We start from the raw sequence: 19,194 nt of genomic DNA, 5'->3' as shown, positions 1-19,194 counted from the left end.
ACAAGCTGCAACACTTATATATATCAGCCATATATCAGCCAAAAGGAAATGATCAGCCTTCTCCAATTATAATTGATCAGCTTTGAAATAAAAAGAGCCTTCTCTAATTATAACTGATCAGCCTTGAAATAACAAGTAATTGTCAAATTGATCATCCTTGCATCTAAGTAAGATTCATGTCTACCTAGGGCTTATTATTGTATGAGGATAATGATATAATTGACACTGGACAATGTACAGAGATATACATAGAAGAAAAAATACACCAGAATTAAAACACCCAGGTCATTATAGGTTCACATACTGACATCGTTGCATTCGAGTGTGTAGTAGGCACACCAACGCTGAATGTTCAGAAAATGGTTAAAACAAAAATTAACAGTGACAGCGCGCGTCGACAGCCTCGAAGGCTCCCTCGGCGACCGGTTCAAGCTCGTCGAGCAGTCGGCCAATGACCTCATGGTCTGGCAGCCCGTCATCAACGCCGCCATCTAGGATGTCACCACCAAGCTTGGATCCGTCGACGACATCAAGTCGCAATTGCACTCCCTCTCCACCAAGCTGGATCGAGTGGTCCTCGACCGTCAAGCAACAAGTCCGGGAATCCTCCCGAACCTGGTGGCGGCTGTGGCATCTCCCCTTTCCGGTAACCCAGTCGTGGCCCTTCATGGGCACCGCGTCGAACATGTTCACCAAGAGCTTGGGTTTGGGTCGGTTACGACCATCTCCCACCTCATGGTCAAGGGTACGTCCTCATCTCCCCCCCCTCTGGATCTTCCTACCCATTCCCCGGATTCTCGTCAGTTCCACACATTTCGTTTTCAGAGTTCGTCCGGCCCTTCTATGTACTCTGCTTCTGCCAAATTGCCCAAAATTCCCTCCCCCAAATTCGATGGTTCCAACCCCAAACTCTGGCAATCCCCACTACTAGAAAATAGGCCAAAGGTCCTGGCCAAAGGTACCAGCTGCTTTTGCAACCGGTAGCATCAGTACCGGTTGCAAAAGCAGCTGGTACCTTTGGCCAGCAGCGATCAAAGGTATGGGGTTTGGTATTGGGTTAAAGCATTACCCGGTACCAAAATCCCAGTATAGGTACCGGTTAGTGCCACCAACCGGTACCAAAAGAACAAGGAGGAATAGGTACGAGTTAGTGGCACCAACCGGTGCCTAAAGGGCGGACAATGGCACCGGATTTTGCAATGACCCGGTGCCGCCAGGTGCCCACAACAAAGGCACCGGTTGGTAACTTCAACCAGTGACTATGCCTTTTGTTTGGCACCGGTTGTTGAGCACCAACCGGTGCCTTTGAGCCACGCCTATAAATACCCCAACCCCCCCTCCAAGCTGTCGTGAACTCACTGTTCATGGCAGCCGAGTGAGGGGAGGGGAGACGAATTTTTGTTTTTTTTTCAAAAAAGGTTAGTTATTTTTCTCCATAACTTAGCAATTGGTTTTTAGAAGCAGTTATCACTTAATTTAGTTTATACATGTGATAATTATTTTTAGTTGTAGCATTTTATTGTAGTTATATGTGTTATCAATTTATTTGATATGTGAATACTATCAAATTATTGTATTTATATGTTTTATCAATTTATTTGATAAGTGAATAGTATCTATTTATTATAGTTATATGCATTATCAATTATATATTTGAATTCAAATTTTGTATGGAAATATTATCAATTACATATGCAAGGGTGCTTTATTTAGTTCCCTTCAAAATTCCAAAACTTTACAAGATTCCACATTCGAGATGCATGATGCGCCAATTCGAGACCCGCAGCTCAGCTAGGCCAGAAGGCTACATGCGTCGTTTTTTGTACAAAAATATAAAGTTCCATATAGAAAACAAACTTTTTATACAGTCATGCAATCAGAAGGCCATATGCATCGTTATAATTTTGTAGTTCAGTTTTATTAATAGCGTATTAAATATTAGTTATAAATTAGTAGTATGAATGAACTATTTGTACACTACAATGATGTATATAAATGTATTGTGGACCTAGATGAGTCGGCAACGGATGTACATGGCCGACCGGCGTTCAAAGGAGTTCATTGATGGCGTGCATGAATTCATAGAAGCGGCCGAGAAACACAAGTATGACGGTTTCGTTCGTTGTCCATGCAAATTATGTAAGAATGAGAAGGATTACTCATCATCAAGAACCATCCACAATCACTTGTTCAATAGTGGTTTCATGCCGAACTACTATGTTTGGACCAAGCATGGCGAAAGAGGAATTATGCCGGATAATAATGTAGAAGAAGAGGACAGGATTTTTGACTTTGCAGCCAATTATAATGCCTTTTCAATGACACTGCAATGGGTGAGCCTGAAAAAGATACTGAAGGATACGTTGTAGAAGATGATCTTGGTCAGATGCTGCGTGAAACTGAGGAAGGTTGCGAAACAGAAAAGGAATCGAGATATCTGAAGCGTATGTTGGAAGACTACAGAACGTTGTTGTACCCTGATTGCAAACAAGACCAAAAGAAGTTGGGTACGACATTGGAATTGTTGCAATGGAAGACATCAAATGGTTTGTCTGACAAGGGATTCGAGGAGTTGCTGAAACTTATAAAAAACTTACTCCCTGAGGGTAACATCTTGCGGGTGACAACATACGAGGCAAAAAAAATTATTTGTCCTTTAGGATTAGAGGCACAGAAGATACATGTTTGTCCTAATGACTGCATCCTATATCGAGGTGAGTATGAAAGTTTGGATTCATGCCCTGTATGCAACGCATGCCGGTATAAAATCCCTCGAGATGATCCAGGCGACGTTGAGGGGACGCATGCCGGATTCATTTTGAACGAGATCTTGGATCCTAGAGGTGAGTTCTGCCATGACGGTCACATCCGTAGAGGACTTCCATCGACTTCCTGAGGGGACCAGTAGTTGGACTACAAACATGACTTGTACATTTGTAAATATTTCTAAACGTGATGTCTTGATGTTTGTATATTTGTAAATATATTAGTTCATCTAATTAGCTTAATTATATGCTCGCATTTTACTTTTAGTTAGTTTCAGATATTCTTAATGAACACATACGTACGACCAATGAACGTATACTACTGTAGAGCTCGAGTGCGTTTAGCAATTATAAAAAAATAAATAGTAATAAATAAAACAAACAAAACTGGAATACAGGAAAAAAAGAGAAAAGGTCATTGGCACCGGTTGGAAAGACCAACCGGTACCAAAGGGGCTGCCACCTTGCGTCAGTGTGGCAGCCGCTTTGGCACCGGTTGGTCTTTCCAACCGGTGCCAATGGAAGCATAAGGCACCGGGTTAAATACCCGGGGTCTTAGGGAGACGCCATTAGTCTCGGTTTGGGGGAACCGGTTGGAAAACCGGTGCCGAAGGGTGTTTCCAACCGGTTCCCATGGCGTGTTTTCTAGTAGTGCCCGCTCGGAGCGCTATTTTGACATGTATGGGGTCGATAGGTCAGTTTGGGTTCCTGTCACTACTAGAAAACAGGCCTTCGGCACCAGCTGAGAAGGGCCAAAGGAACCGGTTTCCCAACCGGTGCTCCGCAATCACGACCAATGGCCTCAATCTAAGACACCGGATTTCTCAACCGGTGCCTTAGGCATCCATGGGTACCGGTTGGAAAGACCAACCGGTACCAAAACATTTTTGGCAAACAAAAAAAATAAGCAGGCATCTTGTTGCCGGCGCTCGGCCCCGAGCTCTTGCTGCCGGCACTCGGGCCCAGAGCTTCGCCTCGTCGCCGTCGCCGCTCCTGCTGCCGCGCTCCGAGCCGCTCGTGCCGGCCGCCGCTCCTGTTGCCGCGCTCGGGCCCGCTACTCCTTTGGCCGCCGCGCCACCAAGAACCGCCGTCCTCGCGCCCCTGCTCGGGCGCCGCTTGCCCTTCACCGCCCGAGCGGCCGCCACCGTGCAAGGCCACGCACGGCCCGTGCCCGCGGGGTGCGCCGTCGCCTAATGGAGGTGGGAGAAGAGGGGCCGAGGAGGGGGAACGCGCCAGGACCGCCACCAGACCCGACGTCGACCACCAGAAGGGAGGAAGCCTGCTCGCGCCGTCGGCCGCCATGGACGCCGCCTGCGCAGAGCGACTGCGACTCCAGATCCGCCGCGGGCCGCCGCTGCTCCGACCGAGATGGCCCGTCGCCGTGCTGCTCCGCGTGAGCCAGGGCTCGAGCGTCCCCCTGCCGGCGTGCTGCTCCGCGTGAGCCAGGGGAGCGCCACTCCGGTGAGCATGGCCACCTCCCCTCCCCATCGCCGCCGCCATCCTCTCCGCCCCCGCCGCGCCGCTCGGGGAGGCCTAGATCCGCCGCGCCCGCCCCCAGGTCTAGGGGCACCACCGCCGGAGCAGCCGCTGCCGTGCGGAGGCCGCAGATCCCGCCGCCGCTGCATCTGGCAGCAGTCGCCGCCTTGGATCCCACCTCGCGCAAGCTTCCTGCTGCGCGTGGCCGCCGGCGGGCCCCTTCCTCTGGCGCCGGCCGGGCGTGCACGCCCCCGTAGCAGCTCGCCGCCGCCGAAGCGGGCCGGGCACGCTGCCGCCGAAGCGGAAGCTCCTACACCGGTCGAAGCACCTGACGAGTGAGAGAGTGAGAGAGAGAGAGAGAGCTGAGGTGAGACACTGGCCGTGTTTGGAGAGACACGAGAGAGAGCTAATGTCTGACGCGAGCACTTAGAAATATCAGAGACGCGAGAGGCATGGGTACCGGGTGGTTTCTTCCACCGGTGCTAATGTCTGTTTTATAAGTACCGGATTGTGCCACTACCCGGTGTCATTGATGCATGGCTAATTTAGTACCGGCTGATGGATTTAACTGGTGCCTTTGTCAGTGCATTGGCACCGGTTTATGCTGTGACGTGCTTTATCAGCGCTCGGAGCAGGCCAAGAGTACCGGTTATTAATGCAGCCGGTGCTGATGTCTCCCATTAGTACTGGTTCAAACAACAAGTGGTTCCTTTGGCCTGGATCTTTGGTCTGTTTTCTAGTAGTGTGTTTCTTCCATGTATTTTGATGATGTTGCTGCTTGTTGGTTGCAATCGGTCGAGAGTCAAGTTCCTTCCATGGATTGGAACGTGTTCTGTAAACTTGTTCATGACCGCTTTGGTCGGGATCAGCAGGAATTGTTGATCCGTCAGCTCTTCCATATCCGGCAGACTGACACTGTGGCTGACTATGTTCAGCATTTTACTGAATTAGTAGATCAATTGTCTGCTTATACCTCTACCACTGATCATTGGTATTTCACCCTGGGTTTTATTGATGGGCTCCGTGATGACATTAAATCCATTGTTCATGTTCAACGGCCCAAGGATTTGGATACTGCTTGTGTGTTGGCTTCTTTGCAAGAAGTGGACGATTCTTCTCGTCGCCGGGACTACAAGAGGTCAGATCCTCCACCCACTCTGAAGCCGGCGTCCAGGGTTCCGCTGCCCCTGCCACCTCCACCACGGCCTGTTCTGCCTGCTTCAGCGCCAGTAGCGGATCATCGTGGCATCGAGGCGTCTTGTGCGGGCTCTTCCCCAGAAGCCAGGGCAGCAGCTCTCTGCACCTATCGCTGTGCGGGCCATGGGTCTCTGTTATCAGTGTGGCAAAAAATGGAGTCGGGACCACACTTGTTCCCAAATGGTACAGCTCCATGTCGTGCAGTTGTGGGAGTTGTTTCAACTCGAGGATGGTCATACAGAGCAGCAATCTTCACCTGCAGACAATTCTGAAGAGCTTTTTTTGGCTATTTCCAAAGCAGTGGTGATGGGGGTTGACGCCCCGCGGGCAGTCAAACTCTTGGGCTCTATTCAGGATCATTCTGTCACCATGTTGGTTGATTCAGGCCGTTCATCTTCTTTCATCAGCTGTCAGCTAGCTGCACAATTATCTGGTTCTTGTCCACTACCCAATACTGTGAAAGTTCAGGTGGCATGAGGGGTACATTATGTTGTGATACTGAGATTCCACAGGCCCTTTGGTTCACTGGTGATATGGCTTTCAGCCTGATCTCAAGGTCCTTCCTCTTGCAGCATATGATATCATCCTTGGCATGGACTGGCTTGAGAGGTTCAGTCCCATGACAGTACATTGGCTGCAGAAATGGCTGCGGATTCCTTATGATGATCAGCACGTGGTACTGCAAGGAGCCAGCCCAAAGTATCCTGATCAAGTTTTGATTCAGCTTTGTCTATTGACTACTGATGCTGTGCAGGACTCTCCTGTCTTGGTTATTCCTACTGAAGTTCAGGCGCTTATTGATCAGTATGCTCCCATTTTTTAGAAGCCCAGTCAGCTCCCTCCTTCCCGTGCCTGTGATCATGAGATTCCATTGATTCTAGGGGCAACTCCTGTGAACATCAGGCCCTATCGCTACCCGCCAGCCCTCCGCGACGAAATTGAGAAACAGGTCGTAGATATGCTTCACCGAAGGTTGATCCAGCCCAACACTAATTTATTTTCTTCTCCGGTCCTCTTGGTCAAGAAAAAGGATGGTTCTTACTGTTTCTGTGTTGATTTTCGCCACTTGAACGCAATGACGATGAAGTCTAAGTTTCATGTGTCCATTTTTTATCAACTATTGATGAGCTGGCTCATGCCTCATGGTTTTCCAATCTGGACTTGAGCTCGGGGTTCCATCAGATCCGTCTCAAGCCTGGTGAAGAGTTCAAAACGGTGTTCCAAACGCATTTTGGCCAATATGAGTTCTGTGTCATGCTGTTTGGACTGATTGGTGCCCCAGGGTCCTTCCAAGAAGCGATGAATGTTACTTTGGCTCCTGGTTTGAGGAAGTTCGTTATCATTTTCTTTGATGATATCCTGGTGTTCAGCAGATCTTACGAGGAGCATCTCCATCACCTGCAGCAGGTGTTGATTGACTGTCTATGGACCACTGGAAACTGAAGTTCTCCAAATGTAAATTTGCCCAACGTTCTATCACGTACCTGGGACACATTATTAGTGAACAAGGGATTTCTACAGACCCGGCTAAGGTTCAAGCTGTGATGGATTGGCCGACTCCATCATCAGTAAAGGAACTGCGCAGTTTTCTTGGCCTCGCTGGGACGCTGGCTATTACCGCAAGAAGCACTTCGGTATTATCTCTCGACCTCTTACTAATCTCCTCAAGAAGAATTCCATCTTTGTGTGGACCAGACAGCACTGTCCACTGCCCCGGTTCTGGCCCTTCCTGATTTCTCGGTGCCGTTTGCTATCGAAACCGATGCTTGCCTGACTGGTGTCGGTGTTGTTGTTATTTACCGCCAAGACTGCTCAGGGATACCCTTAGCAATAAAGTTTGTAGGTAGGGATTCACTGCTCTGGAACTCGATGGTACAAGGAACACAAAGATTTAGACAGGTTCGGGCGGCGAGTTGCGTAATGCCCTACGTCCTGTGTGGTTGTTTGTATTACCTTAGATGTTGATGATTTGAGGGGGTCCTTGCCCGCTCTTATATATTTGGGGGGACAGGGTTACATGGAAAGTCCAAGCTGAGTACAGTTGGAGTCCTACTACAACACGGTCGGGTAGTTTCCTTTGTACTGCAGCTAGTTCTACGCCTCTTCGGGTAGTTACAAGAGAGGTAAGGTACATCCATGAGCTATCCCTTGCTCTAGAAACTTCTATGCCTATGAGCAGTCCCGCTGCTCCTCGTCTGACAAGCCCCCGAGCTCTTCGTAGCCGAGTCCTACAGGCGTCGAATATTTGGCTGGGCATCTTCGAGTACTTCAAGTAGTCAGAACATTATTCTGGTTGCTTCTGGGTCTCCCTTTAGATACATCGAGTAGTCTTCCAAGTACTTCCGATTGCTTCGAGCCTGTGAGGTGCTCAAGCCCCGAAATCTTAATCATGTATGGTGCGCAAAGTACTCGCGCTCCATATGGAGTAGCCCCCGAGCCTTAGGTTGAATCGCAGAATCAGGCTGAGTGTCACTTCAGTCTTTTTCCTTCATTATTTTTCAAAAAAATTAAAAAATAAATCTTTGATGCATGTATCCCGCAGCTCCCGAGTCTTGAATTTAAATCTCTCAATTTAGATTTATGAATAAAAAAACTCGTGGCAAAATATGTGATGAAAACCTCCCAGAAAAGTAAACCATCCTTTGATATTCCAGGTATTCACGAAATTGCCATCAAAGACCATATAAACCCAATCTGTTACTTCTAGGGCTTTCATCCTCTTGACTCCTGGCCGCTGTCATTTTCAGGTTTACACTTCCCAACTGCCTGTAGCATCCATTAACCCCTCTCGTAGCCCCCGAGCCCAAACTCGTGACATTGAGATGACTCCCAAGAAGAACAAATCCAAGGTTGAAGATGAAGCAGTTGCAAATCTTTCGACGGGATGGCACAAGAGCAAAATGTCCCAAGTAGCTGTGCAAGAATTGGAGAATATGGGTCTTCTCCAGAGTCAAGCTGTGATCCAATGGTGCGCGGGTGAGGGAGAAGATTACCCTTTTGAAGGTACTCTTGAAACTGTTGTGTTCCGTGATTTTGTGGAACGTGGTCTTGCAGTTTCTGTGTCTGAGTTCTTCTATGCTCTTTTGCAATTCTGGGGAATCCAATTGCATCATCTCACTTCCCAATCCATCTTGCATCTTTCTATATTTACTCATTTCTGCGAAGCATTCCTTGGTATTCTTCCCCACTTCCATCTTTTCCAACATTTTTTCACCCTTGTACCCGTTCCAAATGCCGCCAAACCCGCCGTCGTCGGCGGATGTAAATTAGTTCTTCGTCCTGAAACCCGAGACGAGTACTTAGCTTATGATCCAGCGAGTAAAGGAACCGAGTGGAAAAGTTTCTGGTTTCCTGTTAGGAACTTTGAATTTCCACTTCTAGGAAGAGTTGTAGGCGCCCCCCAAGTCCACGCAAACTAGTCAAGTGCAGGACCTGGTGGCAAACAAGTCGAATGCATCCTTCGCGCCATTGCCAATTTCAAGAACAAAGGAGTCACTGGTGATCATGTGGTCTTCTTCTTTGTGTTTCGTCGGATCCAACCTCTCCAACATCGAAAACATCCTGCCTTCAGATATGAAGGTACAAAGGATCCCACCAGGCTCTCGCCAGAAGCAATGGCTTATTCCGAAGCAATCAAGAGATGTTGTAAAGTACTCGATAACTTTGACAAGTCTCTGAAACTGCCAGCACTCTTTTCGGCAGTTAATCCTCCCAAAAATACCTGGGTAAGTGTTGAGCCACACTACTGAGTATTTGTAGACAAGGGTTTGGTCTTCTGACAAATCCTTGCTTTCTTTTGCAGAAAAATTATAAGACATGGTATTGCATGCCTCCAACTTGAGAAGATGCTACTCCTTCTGATGATAGCTGGAAGCGGAAGGCAGCTCCTGGAGCTTTGTTACGGAGGAAAATTCTTTGTCTTGACAGTGGCAAGTAAGAATCTGACATTCCTTAATTAGATCCTGTTTGCCTCAGCCTTCTTATTTCGAATTTCGCTTGGCTAGAATCCAATATCTCCCGGCGCATGAGAAGGATCAGATCCAGGATTTCCATAACTGGGTGCAGAATGATCCAAAAATATCTACTCAATCAGCCCCCCGAGTTACCAGTAGTTGGATTGATCGAGAACTCAACTGCCAACTTGCCGAATATAGACATGCCTAGGACGTCAAATGAGCCAAATCCTGAAGCACTCAAGCTTACTCCTGCGGCAACGGAAGGTACCACAAGTGCTGCTGGAACTAGCAGTGGTAGAACTGAAGGATCGAGAGATCCTGCTGTTCGAGTAGTACCCTTCCAGTCTATGCCACAGTCTACCTAGGAGGAATTGGGTAAGGAGCTCTTTGATAATCCATTGTTGTCGATAGACAACGTAAAGAATCTCGCAGATTATATGCAATGGAGCTTTAAATATACCAAGGTAAACCTTCTGCTGCTGCTGTTTGTCTATGTCGAGTAGTTGGTGACATCTAACCAATCTTGCTTTGTATAGGAAGTTGTCAATCGATCCTTCTTGAAGTCGCATGCTTTGTACAAGACTGTTGACAATTGAAAGACCTTGGAGCAGCAAAATGCATTAATTGCCAAACGCCTTGATGAGTCCCTTGCTGCACGGAATAAGCTTTATGAAGCGAACCGAAAGCATCATCTAGAACTCTGTGCAATGAAGCAGCAGATCAAGGAACTTGAGGACGAGAAAGCAAAACTCCAATAACAATTGCAGATTACTCAAGCCTGTGAGTATTTTGATCCTTATCTTGATATTGCTTCACCAATGATTTGAATAATCATTAAAATATCATTTCATCAGGCTCTCCAAGTGACCATACTCGACTAATAGCAGCAACTCAGGTTATCTTAGATATGGTAGACTCTGAAGAGGGGTCGTCGGGTAGTAAATCTTTGGTGGAGCGTCTTGAAGAAGCTCCCAAGAAATTCTTCGACGTAATGACGGCCACATCCAGGAATTATCTGACCCATATGGTTGGAGTTGTCAAGTCTTACTGGCCTCAGCATAATTTAGCTCCCATAGCCGAAGGAATAGCTGCTGACTATTTTGATGAAAAATTCTAGAGCTATTATAAAGAGTCGGAAGTAATTGCTGAGGAGATTTTGAAGAACTTGGCAGAATAATCCGCTTGTAACAGCTCTTGTCATCTTCTGTAAGATCTTGTCTTTGTATGTATTGTTTTCATTCTATTGGTGTACCTTCAGAAGCATGATCTGATACCGTAGGATAAATACAAACTACTCGAGTGATCAAGTAGAGTGCTCGCATGGAGTAATCTTTATAGTTGATCAGTTAGGATGAATCTCGTCGGATTACCTAGATAGAAAAATTTTGTAAAGATATCCGTAAACTACTCGAGCAAGCGAGTAGGGTGTCCTAGCCAAGAACTGGAGTAATTTCTAAGATAGATCTATTAGGATGAATTCCGTCGAGTTACCCAAGATGAAACCATCTTAAAAATATCCAATACTTACTGCTAAGGGTATCCTTGAGCAGGCTTGGCGGTAAACACCGACAGCTGGCGCGCCAGGTAGGGATCGACTGCTCTAGAACTCGATGGTACAAGGAACACAAAGATTTAGACAGGTTCGGGCCGCGAGTTGCGTAATACTCTACATCCTGTGTAGTTGTTTGTATTGCCTTTGATGTTGATGATTTGAGGGGGTCCCTGCCCACCCTTATATATTCGGGGAGACAGGGTTACGTGGAAAGTCCTAGCCGAGTACATTTGGAGTCTTACTACAACACGATCGGATAGTTTCCTTTGTACTGTAGCTAGTTCTACGCATATTCGGGTAATTATAAAAGAGGTAAGGTACATCCATGAGCTATCCCTTACTCTCGAACATTCTATGCCTACGAGCAGTCCCGCTGCCTCGTGTCTGACAGGTGCAGTACTGTTGCAAAAAGACCACCCATTGGCATTCATCAGTAAGTCTCTCAGCCCTCGTACCATGTCACTCTCTACCTATGAGAAAGAATATCTTGTTATCTTGGTTGCTGTCGACCAATGGCGCCATTACTTGCAGTTTGGGGAGTTCCTCATCTTTACAGACCAACGCAGCCTGGTGCACCTGAATGAATAGCGGTTACACATGCCATGGCAACAAAAAGTGTCCACTAAGCTTCTGGGCCTGCAATATAAGATCGTTTACAAGCAAGGGTCCCAAAATCGGGTTGCTGATCCCCTGTCCAGGCGATCTGTTGCTGAGTCCGCTTTGGCCATATCTACTTGCACTCTGCAATGGATGGACGCAGTTGTTACTTCCTATGCTCGAGATCCAGGGGCAACAGAATTGATTACCAAGCTGTCACTCAAAGCTGAAGGACCTGCACATTGTCTGGAGGTCTCTTGAGATACAAGGGCGGGGTCTGGTTGGGCCGTGACAAGGACCTGCACACACTAGTCATTTCTGCAATGCACAGCTCTGCCTTAGGAGGACATTCAGGTATGCCTGCCACTTACAACCGTCTCAAGCAATACTTTTCTTGGCCTGGTATGAAGTCGGTAGCTAAGGAATTCGTTCGTTCTTGCTCGGTCTGTCAACAAGCCAAACCAGATCGGTCTCATTCCTGTTGCAACCCTTACCAGTTCCATCATCAGCTTGGGAGACCAAGGGCTTCCTCGTTCTAGTCAAGTTGACTGTATCTTGGTGGTGGTCGACAAATATTCCAAGTTTGCACATTTTATATCACTACGTCACCCATACACTGCCCTCTCGGTGGCCAAAGCATATATGGATAATGTATACAAGCTTCATGGGATGCCATCATCCTTGATTTCAGATCGGGACCGAGTGTTCACTAGCAATTTTTGGAAGGAATTGTTTGGGCTAGCTGGCGTCCAGTTGCACATGAGCTCAGCTTATCACCCGCAGACGGATGGACAAACCAAGCGAGTGAATCAATGCATGGAGACCTATCTACGTTGCTTTGTTCATGCTTGTCCCACCAGGTGGTCTTCCTGGCTTTCCTTAGCAGAATTTTGGTACAACACAAGTTCTCACTCTACCTTGGGTCGTTCTCCATTTGAGGTCTTATATGGGCATGCACCTTGTCACTTCCGCATTGATCCAGCGTCAGTTTGTGCTGTACCAGAGCTGTCGGTCTGGCTCCTTGAAAGGGAGGTGGTGCAGAACTTTATCCGCCAGCACTTACTCCGGGCAGATAAAGGTCGCTCTGAACGTTCCTTTCAAGTGGGTGATCAAGTGTACCTCAAGATGCAGCCACATGTGCAAACTTCACTGGCTCCCAGAGCTAATCAGAAGCTCGCATTCAAGTACTTTGGTCCCTATCGCATCCTAGAGCGCATTGGAGCAGTTGCATATAAACTGGCTGAAGCTCGCATTCAAGTACTTTGGTCCCTATCGATCCTAGAGCACATTGGAGCAGTCGCATATAAACTGGCTCTACCTGCAACGGCGGCCATCCATCCGGTGTTACACGTTTCCCAACTGAAGGAGGTAGTGGGTGATCACATTGTTTCTGCTTCGCTCTACCTCCTAATGCTTCTTTTGCAGTTCCTGAGCAGATTCTGCAACGCTGAGTGACGGCCGGTGATCATCCCGTCCTGCAAGGGTTGATCAACTGGTCCGGCATGCCAGCTTCGCTTGCAACTTGGGAGGACTTGGAGGTGCTCATCAGCGCTTCCCGATGGCGTCGACTTGGGGTCAAGTCGCTTCTCAAGGGGAGGAGGGTGTTAGCAGGCTGATGGACACCAAGGAGCCCGGCCCCGGTCCAAGAATGAGAAAGCCCAACTGGCGAGTAACCGGCTCAGAATGGGTGAAGTGATTCTGTATATGAACTCGTGAGGGAGGCAAGGAGAGTAGACATTGACGTACAAACCAACTCTTCTTCCTAAATCAATTTGTCCTCGTCCCATCCTGCTCTTGCTAGCTTGCCGATTCCCCAATCCCCTTCTCTGATCTCCTCCGATCTCCTTCTACTCTAGCCCGACTCCAACACAACCGAACATCAATTCCGGGCCAAACTTGGCTTTGTTCCGGGCTGGACCAAACCACCCGAAACGGGCCTCGTTCCGGGCCATTCAGGCCTTATCGAACAAGGCCGAAGTGGGAAGTGCTTTCAATTTTGGCACGCTCAAAAAATTGAAGGACACCTGAATCCTTTCAGGCTTTCACTGTGCGCGCGCCTACTCTCGCATGGGTTTTGCGATTTCAGGGAGAGGAGAGGTGAGAGCCTGAGAGGGAATCAGAACCCCCCGTACCCTCCTGCTCTGCTGAAGCTTTGATGGAGCACCTGGCGTGGCGTGCTCTAGCGAAGTCCCCTTTCTGGAGTCTGGACGAGCTCGGCAGTCGGGTCGGTTCGTGATCGTGTTGTCACGAGTGGTTCTTCCAGGCTTTCTACTGTACATTCGTACCACCACCACTGCTTGCTTTCATTTCATCGGTACGATATATTCCTGCAGTAGCATAGAGCTGATAGGTGAAACTGCATTGTCGTGTACAGTAGGAGTAGGATACTCCGTCACTACCGCAGCAAAGGCTACTCTGGCGAAGAATCCTTATCTGAGGCACGGTACTAGATTTTCTTTTACTCTGGTACTAGTTTTTTTCGCCAGGCAGCCACAACTGTTTCAAAGCAGGGGATGAGTGAGGTGGCGGAAAGCAGCGGGCGTGGCGGGAGAGCGGGCCCAGGTTGTCAGCTCGCCAAACAAATTTATAGCAGTACGACTCAAGATACTGTGCGATTATAATTTACTCACTCCATTCCAAAAATAAGGTTGTTCTAATTTTTGTCCTAAGTCAAATTTTTTTAAGTTTGACTAGTCCTTGGGACAACAGAGAGATCGGGCCCGACACTCAGGTCTCAGCCACGGCCTACATGCAAGAGATCACACACGCCCATGCATCACCTCAGCAGTTTCAGAAGTCGAACGAAATACTACTATATGTACAGCATGCATTCCCCGCTCGAAGTAGGTACAAACTTACAGCAGTTTCGCAACGTCAGCTACCAGTATCATATGTCCCATACAGTAGTTCATATATTAACATACATAAAACAGGTTCCTTGTACACAATTTGTGGTCACCCGACCGTACGTCGGGTCAACTAGTAAGTTGCCGCCGGCGGGGACCCTACCTGTAGAGCTTGCGGAGCACAGGGAGCGGGCAGCGCACGGTTATTCCCCCGTACGTGTGCGCGTAGAGCTCGCACAGCGCGGCACCGGCGACGGTCCACGCGAACCCGCACTTGCCGATGCCGGTGGACGCCGCTCGCTCGTAGACGATGCGGTAGATCACGCAGGCCTCGGCGAACACCTCGCCGCGGTCCTTCGGGCTCTCTTCGAACTCCTCGGCGCCGTAGAGCAACTGCAATGATGAAAGTTTGTTGTTGCTCATCCACGAGCCATGTATGTACATGAACTGCAAGTGTTTTTTAGCAGAGCCACAGATCGACAGGCTACCTCCATGAGCCACGTATGTACATGAACTGCGAGTGTTATTGTGCTTACATTTTTGTAGTTTTGGTAGAGGATTTGAAACTTGACGCTCTTTTCTTCCTTCTCCAGATTAATAATTTGGCGGCTCTTTGTCAGGTACTCTTCATAGCGGGCTCTCCATAAGTCTGTGCAGGCTGGAGTCGCCTTCATTTCAGCAAAGCATGGAAGCATCGATATCTCTGTTTATGCCAAGCAAAAAAAAAAGGACTTTCACAATTCGTTACCTTCTGGTTTCTTAAAAGTTCAAAAGAAAAGGTAGCTTTCCATGTTTGTGGGGGCTTAAGTTTCAGTTAACTTGTGTGCCTTACACCTTTTTTGTGAGGATGATATTCCTGCCCTCACAGTCCATGCCCCAATATATGAAAATAAAATTATCAAAACTCAAAAGGCAACAACACCAACTATAAAACTTACGAATTGCTTGAACCTTCTCAGAATGTTGTTTAATTGCTTTATCTGCTGCATCATAGAGTATGCCCCAAATAGATATTGAATGGTAGGAGTCTTTCCCTTTCCGCTCGTTATTCGCTTTCCGCTCCATGAAGTGTGGGAACAATGTGACCCTGTCAGCTCTGTCAACTTCTAACTGTTTGGAGGGAAGAACAAAACTGTTGAAGTATAGCACGTTGTCGATCAAGGCTAACAACTTTATGACCAAACAGGGTCAAATACAAAATCAGCAAATCATACAAAATGCGATGCCACATAAAAGCATTGAAAAAATAATAATTTTACAAGCTCAAGAATGATATTAACCTGGTCCCCAGATTTTGAAGCGTCAAGAGCCAAATAGTAAATGTCAACCAACTTAATAATCTTGGGCAACAGTAAATCCTTTTCAGCCTTATCAACTGCTTCTGTTAAGAACCGGTCCATATATGCCGTCCAACAATCATTGGATGTACCAACTGTATAACTGGAAGGATGAAAAATCAAACATGTGTACCAGTTAGATCAACAAAATCATGTCTTGGAAATGGACAGGCATACCACACATCCATAACAAATGATTATATTAGATATACACATAAATCCAGGTCTTACTCTTCAATAAAAAAAAATAATCAAACAAGGAAAAAATACAGCACTCAACTGTTGCTGAGATAGCAAATCTATAGTTCAGACTTCAGAGACAAGTGAAAGCATTAGGAATCACTCAAGCACAGCATGCCATGCCCAGATGCCCTTGTCTTATACGAAGTGTACGTTATAGTGAGAAACCCCTCATATTGCATATCACAAAACCAAAATCATGTTAATCTTCTACAATCAGTGCAGTGGCAACAATGCTGCAACTAGTTTATAGTAATTTATTATCTATGAAGCATGATATACATCATTAATACATAATGTTTTTTTTTTGCAATCAATTGTAAACTAAGAAAAAATGGAATAGGCAACCATGAGTGTTATGGGCATACTTTAGGTGGCCTTGAACCCTAGCAGCACGACCATGCCGGCATCACGGCCACACCACAAGGGCAGGGGTAGCCGACTAGCCGGGTAGAGGAGATACTGTCCTAGGAAACTTGATCTATTACTTGTTTAATTAAAAGAGATACAATCACATCATTATATATAAGATGGGGTACTATTGGTGTATGTGTGAGTGGCCTTATGGCCCATGTATAGAGGCCCATCTAGAGGCCCATATATAGGTTCCATATTACCCACCCTTCCAGAGTTTCGAGGAATACACATAATTATTCTCTCCTTCATGGAATCTAGCCTACTTCTCCCTCCCTCCCTCTAGCCGCCAGCACCACCAGCCGCCGCCGCCGCCCCTCTCCTCCTTCCCTCCCCTCCCCTCTTCCTCTCCCTCCTCCTCTGCTCCCGCTCGCGCAGATCTGGGCGCCTAGGCTGCCGGCTTTCCCGCCACCGCTGCCCACCGCGCCGCCGTCGCCTCCGGCAAGCAGCCTGCCGCTGACGCCGCTCTCAGTGGGCAGCAGGACGATGCCGCTCTCGCCGCGGCCTTCCTCGCCGCCAAGTCGGAGGCTTCGGCGACTCAGGAGCGGGTCTGCGTGGCTGCCCTCGGTTGGGAGCGCGAGCGCGCCACGGCCGATGCCCTTGCTCTCCGAGTCGCCGAGGCGGAGCACTACTTCAGCGTCTCCTCCGGCCAGCTTCCCGTCGTCCCTGAGCACGGCGCCTCTTCTTCCTACCAGGCCCTGCCCACTGGTTCTGGACCCCGGCACGACCGGATCGACCCAATGGTCGCCCAGCTCCTCCTCCAGGCCGCCGGTGTTCAGAACATCCGGGCTCTGGTCACCGTCCTCCTCGACCCCATGTCGTCCTCCTACGGACGCTGGCAGGACCAGGTCCTCCTTGCCCTCCGCCGCTACGCCCTCGACGACCACGTCCTCGTCGACTCGCTGATCGAGGCGCGGGACGTGGCGTGACTGCGCCTCGACAGTGTCGCCATGTCCTGGATCTTTGGGACCATCTCCCTAGATCTTCGGGACCTCGTCAGGACCCTCAGCGGCACCGCGCGACATGCCTGGCTGGCGCTAGAGGGGCAATTCCACGGCAACGCCGAGTTCCGCACTCTCCGGCTCGACGCCAGCTTCCGCACCTTCGAGCAGGGGGACCTCTCCGTCGGTGAGTTCTGCCGGCGGATGAAAGGCATGACAGATGCTCTTCACGACCTCAGGTGTCCGGTGTCTGATCGGGTTTTGGTGCTCAATGTCGTGCGTGGCCTGAGCAGCACCTACGACCACCTGAAGACATGGATCACCTGCCAAAGGCCCTTCCCCTCCTTCCTGCAGGTCCGGGACGACCTCGCCCTCGAGATCACCAGGGGTCTCGCGCCCGGGTCGTCCTCGTCCACTCCCACTACGCTCGTTGCTGCTCCACCGGCTTCCTCCGCCGCTCCTGCCACCTCACTCCTTGGTGCTGCTCCCGCCGGGCAGACCGGAGGTGGAGGGGGAGGGGGGCGTGGACGTCGTCGGCGGGGGGGACAGGGTGGTGGTGGTACTGGTGGCCCTGCTTCTGGGGGTACCGGTGGGGGCCGTCGGGGCTTGCCGACTCCGGCTCCGGCTCCCGCCCCTGGAGATATGCCCTGGCCATCCTTCAGCAACCCATGGTCAGGGCGCATCTCGATGTGGCCCTTCTAGGGTCCGGGAGGGGGGGCCTCGTCCTCAGCTCCAGCCGGCGGCCATGTTCACCGATGCGGCTCCTCTCTGCGCGCCGTCCTGGACCCCGCCCGTTAAGCCCAGCCAGCAGCCGACCTGGCTTGGGGGGTGGGACCAGGTCGCTCTGGCGCAGTCCTTCAGCACCAAGGGACTGGCGCCGCCGGTCAGCACTAAGTGGATCGCCAACTCGGGTGCCTCCTTCCACACCACCCCATATGCCGGTATCCTCTCCTCTGTCCGACCCCCACACCCCTCTTGTCCTTCTTCCATCATGGTTGGTGATGGGTCTTGTCTTCTTGTCACGGCCGTGGGTTCTGCTCCTGACTCTTTTCGTCTGCCCAATGTCCTTGTTGCTACTTAGATGGTTCACAACTTTCTTTCCATTCGCCAGTTTACCGCTGACAATTCTTGTTCCATGGGTACCCTCCTCTGTCCGCGATGCCCTGGCGGATCCTCACTGGCGTCGCGCGATGGAAGAGGAGTACGCGGCTCTTCTTGCTAACCAGACATGGGACCTCGTGCCGCGTCCCTCTAGTTGCAATGTGGTCACAGGCAAGTGGATCTGGACACATAAGCGTCGGGCTGACGGCACACTGGATTCTCCGGGATTTCACCCAGCGGCCTGGTGTGGACTATGATGAGACTTTCAGTCCAGTGGTGAAGCCTGCTATTGTGCGCACGGTCCTCTCGCTTGCGCTCTTGGCCTGTCCACCAGCTGGATGTGAAGAATGTGTTTCTTCATGGCACTCTGTCAGAGACAGTCTACTGCTCTCAGCTAGCGGAATTTGTGGATTCCAGTCGTCCGGACATAGTCTGCCGGCTCAACAAGTCTCTATGGTCTGAAGCAGGCTCCTCGGGCTTGGTATTCTCGGTTCGCCACGTTCTTGCTGACTTTGGGGTTCACCGAGGCCAAGTCTGACACGTCTCTCTTCATCTACCGCCGTGGGGATGAGACTGACTATCTGCTGTTCTATGTCGATGTCCTGGCTACGACAGCTCTTGGCGGAGCTCCACAGTCCGCTCGCCAAGAGCACGCTCGTCTACTGCTACAACGTCAGCGCCGTGTATCTCTCCACCAACCCTGTTCAGCATCAGCGGACGAAGCATGTGGATATCGACTTGCACTTCGTTCGCGACAGGGTCGCTATCGGCG

General features: G+C 49.5%; 1 protein-coding gene across 2 annotated transcripts in view; it reads right to left on the bottom strand.

Annotated features, from left to right (window-relative positions):
• Positions 1 to 14,331: 14,331 nt before the first annotated feature.
• The window catches only part of LOC120679337 (probable RNA-dependent RNA polymerase 3), a 48,633-nt gene continuing 43,770 nt past the window's right edge, over positions 14,332 to 19,194 (bottom strand). The window contains exons 16-19 of one of the 2 annotated variants that reach the window (XM_039960908.1): positions 15,670 to 15,829; positions 15,328 to 15,499; positions 14,926 to 15,092; positions 14,332 to 14,782 (exon numbers count right to left, since the gene is read on the bottom strand). In XM_039960908.1, coding sequence (XP_039816842.1) covers positions 14,549 to 14,782; positions 14,926 to 15,092; positions 15,328 to 15,499; positions 15,670 to 15,829 — 733 coding nt within the window. In that variant the 3' untranslated portion in view covers positions 14,332 to 14,548. Of the gene's footprint in view, positions 14,783 to 14,925; positions 15,093 to 15,327; positions 15,500 to 15,669; positions 15,830 to 19,194 lie in introns of those variants that run through there. The other variant, XR_005677143.1, reaches the window with a different exon arrangement.

This window comes from Panicum virgatum, chromosome 6N (genome assembly GCF_016808335.1).
Source record: "Panicum virgatum strain AP13 chromosome 6N, P.virgatum_v5, whole genome shotgun sequence".
NCBI classification, from domain to species: Eukaryota; Viridiplantae; Streptophyta; class Magnoliopsida; order Poales; family Poaceae; genus Panicum; species Panicum virgatum.
The sequence above is the reverse complement of the archived record's forward strand: the minus strand, read 5'-3'. Positions and strand labels throughout refer to the sequence as shown.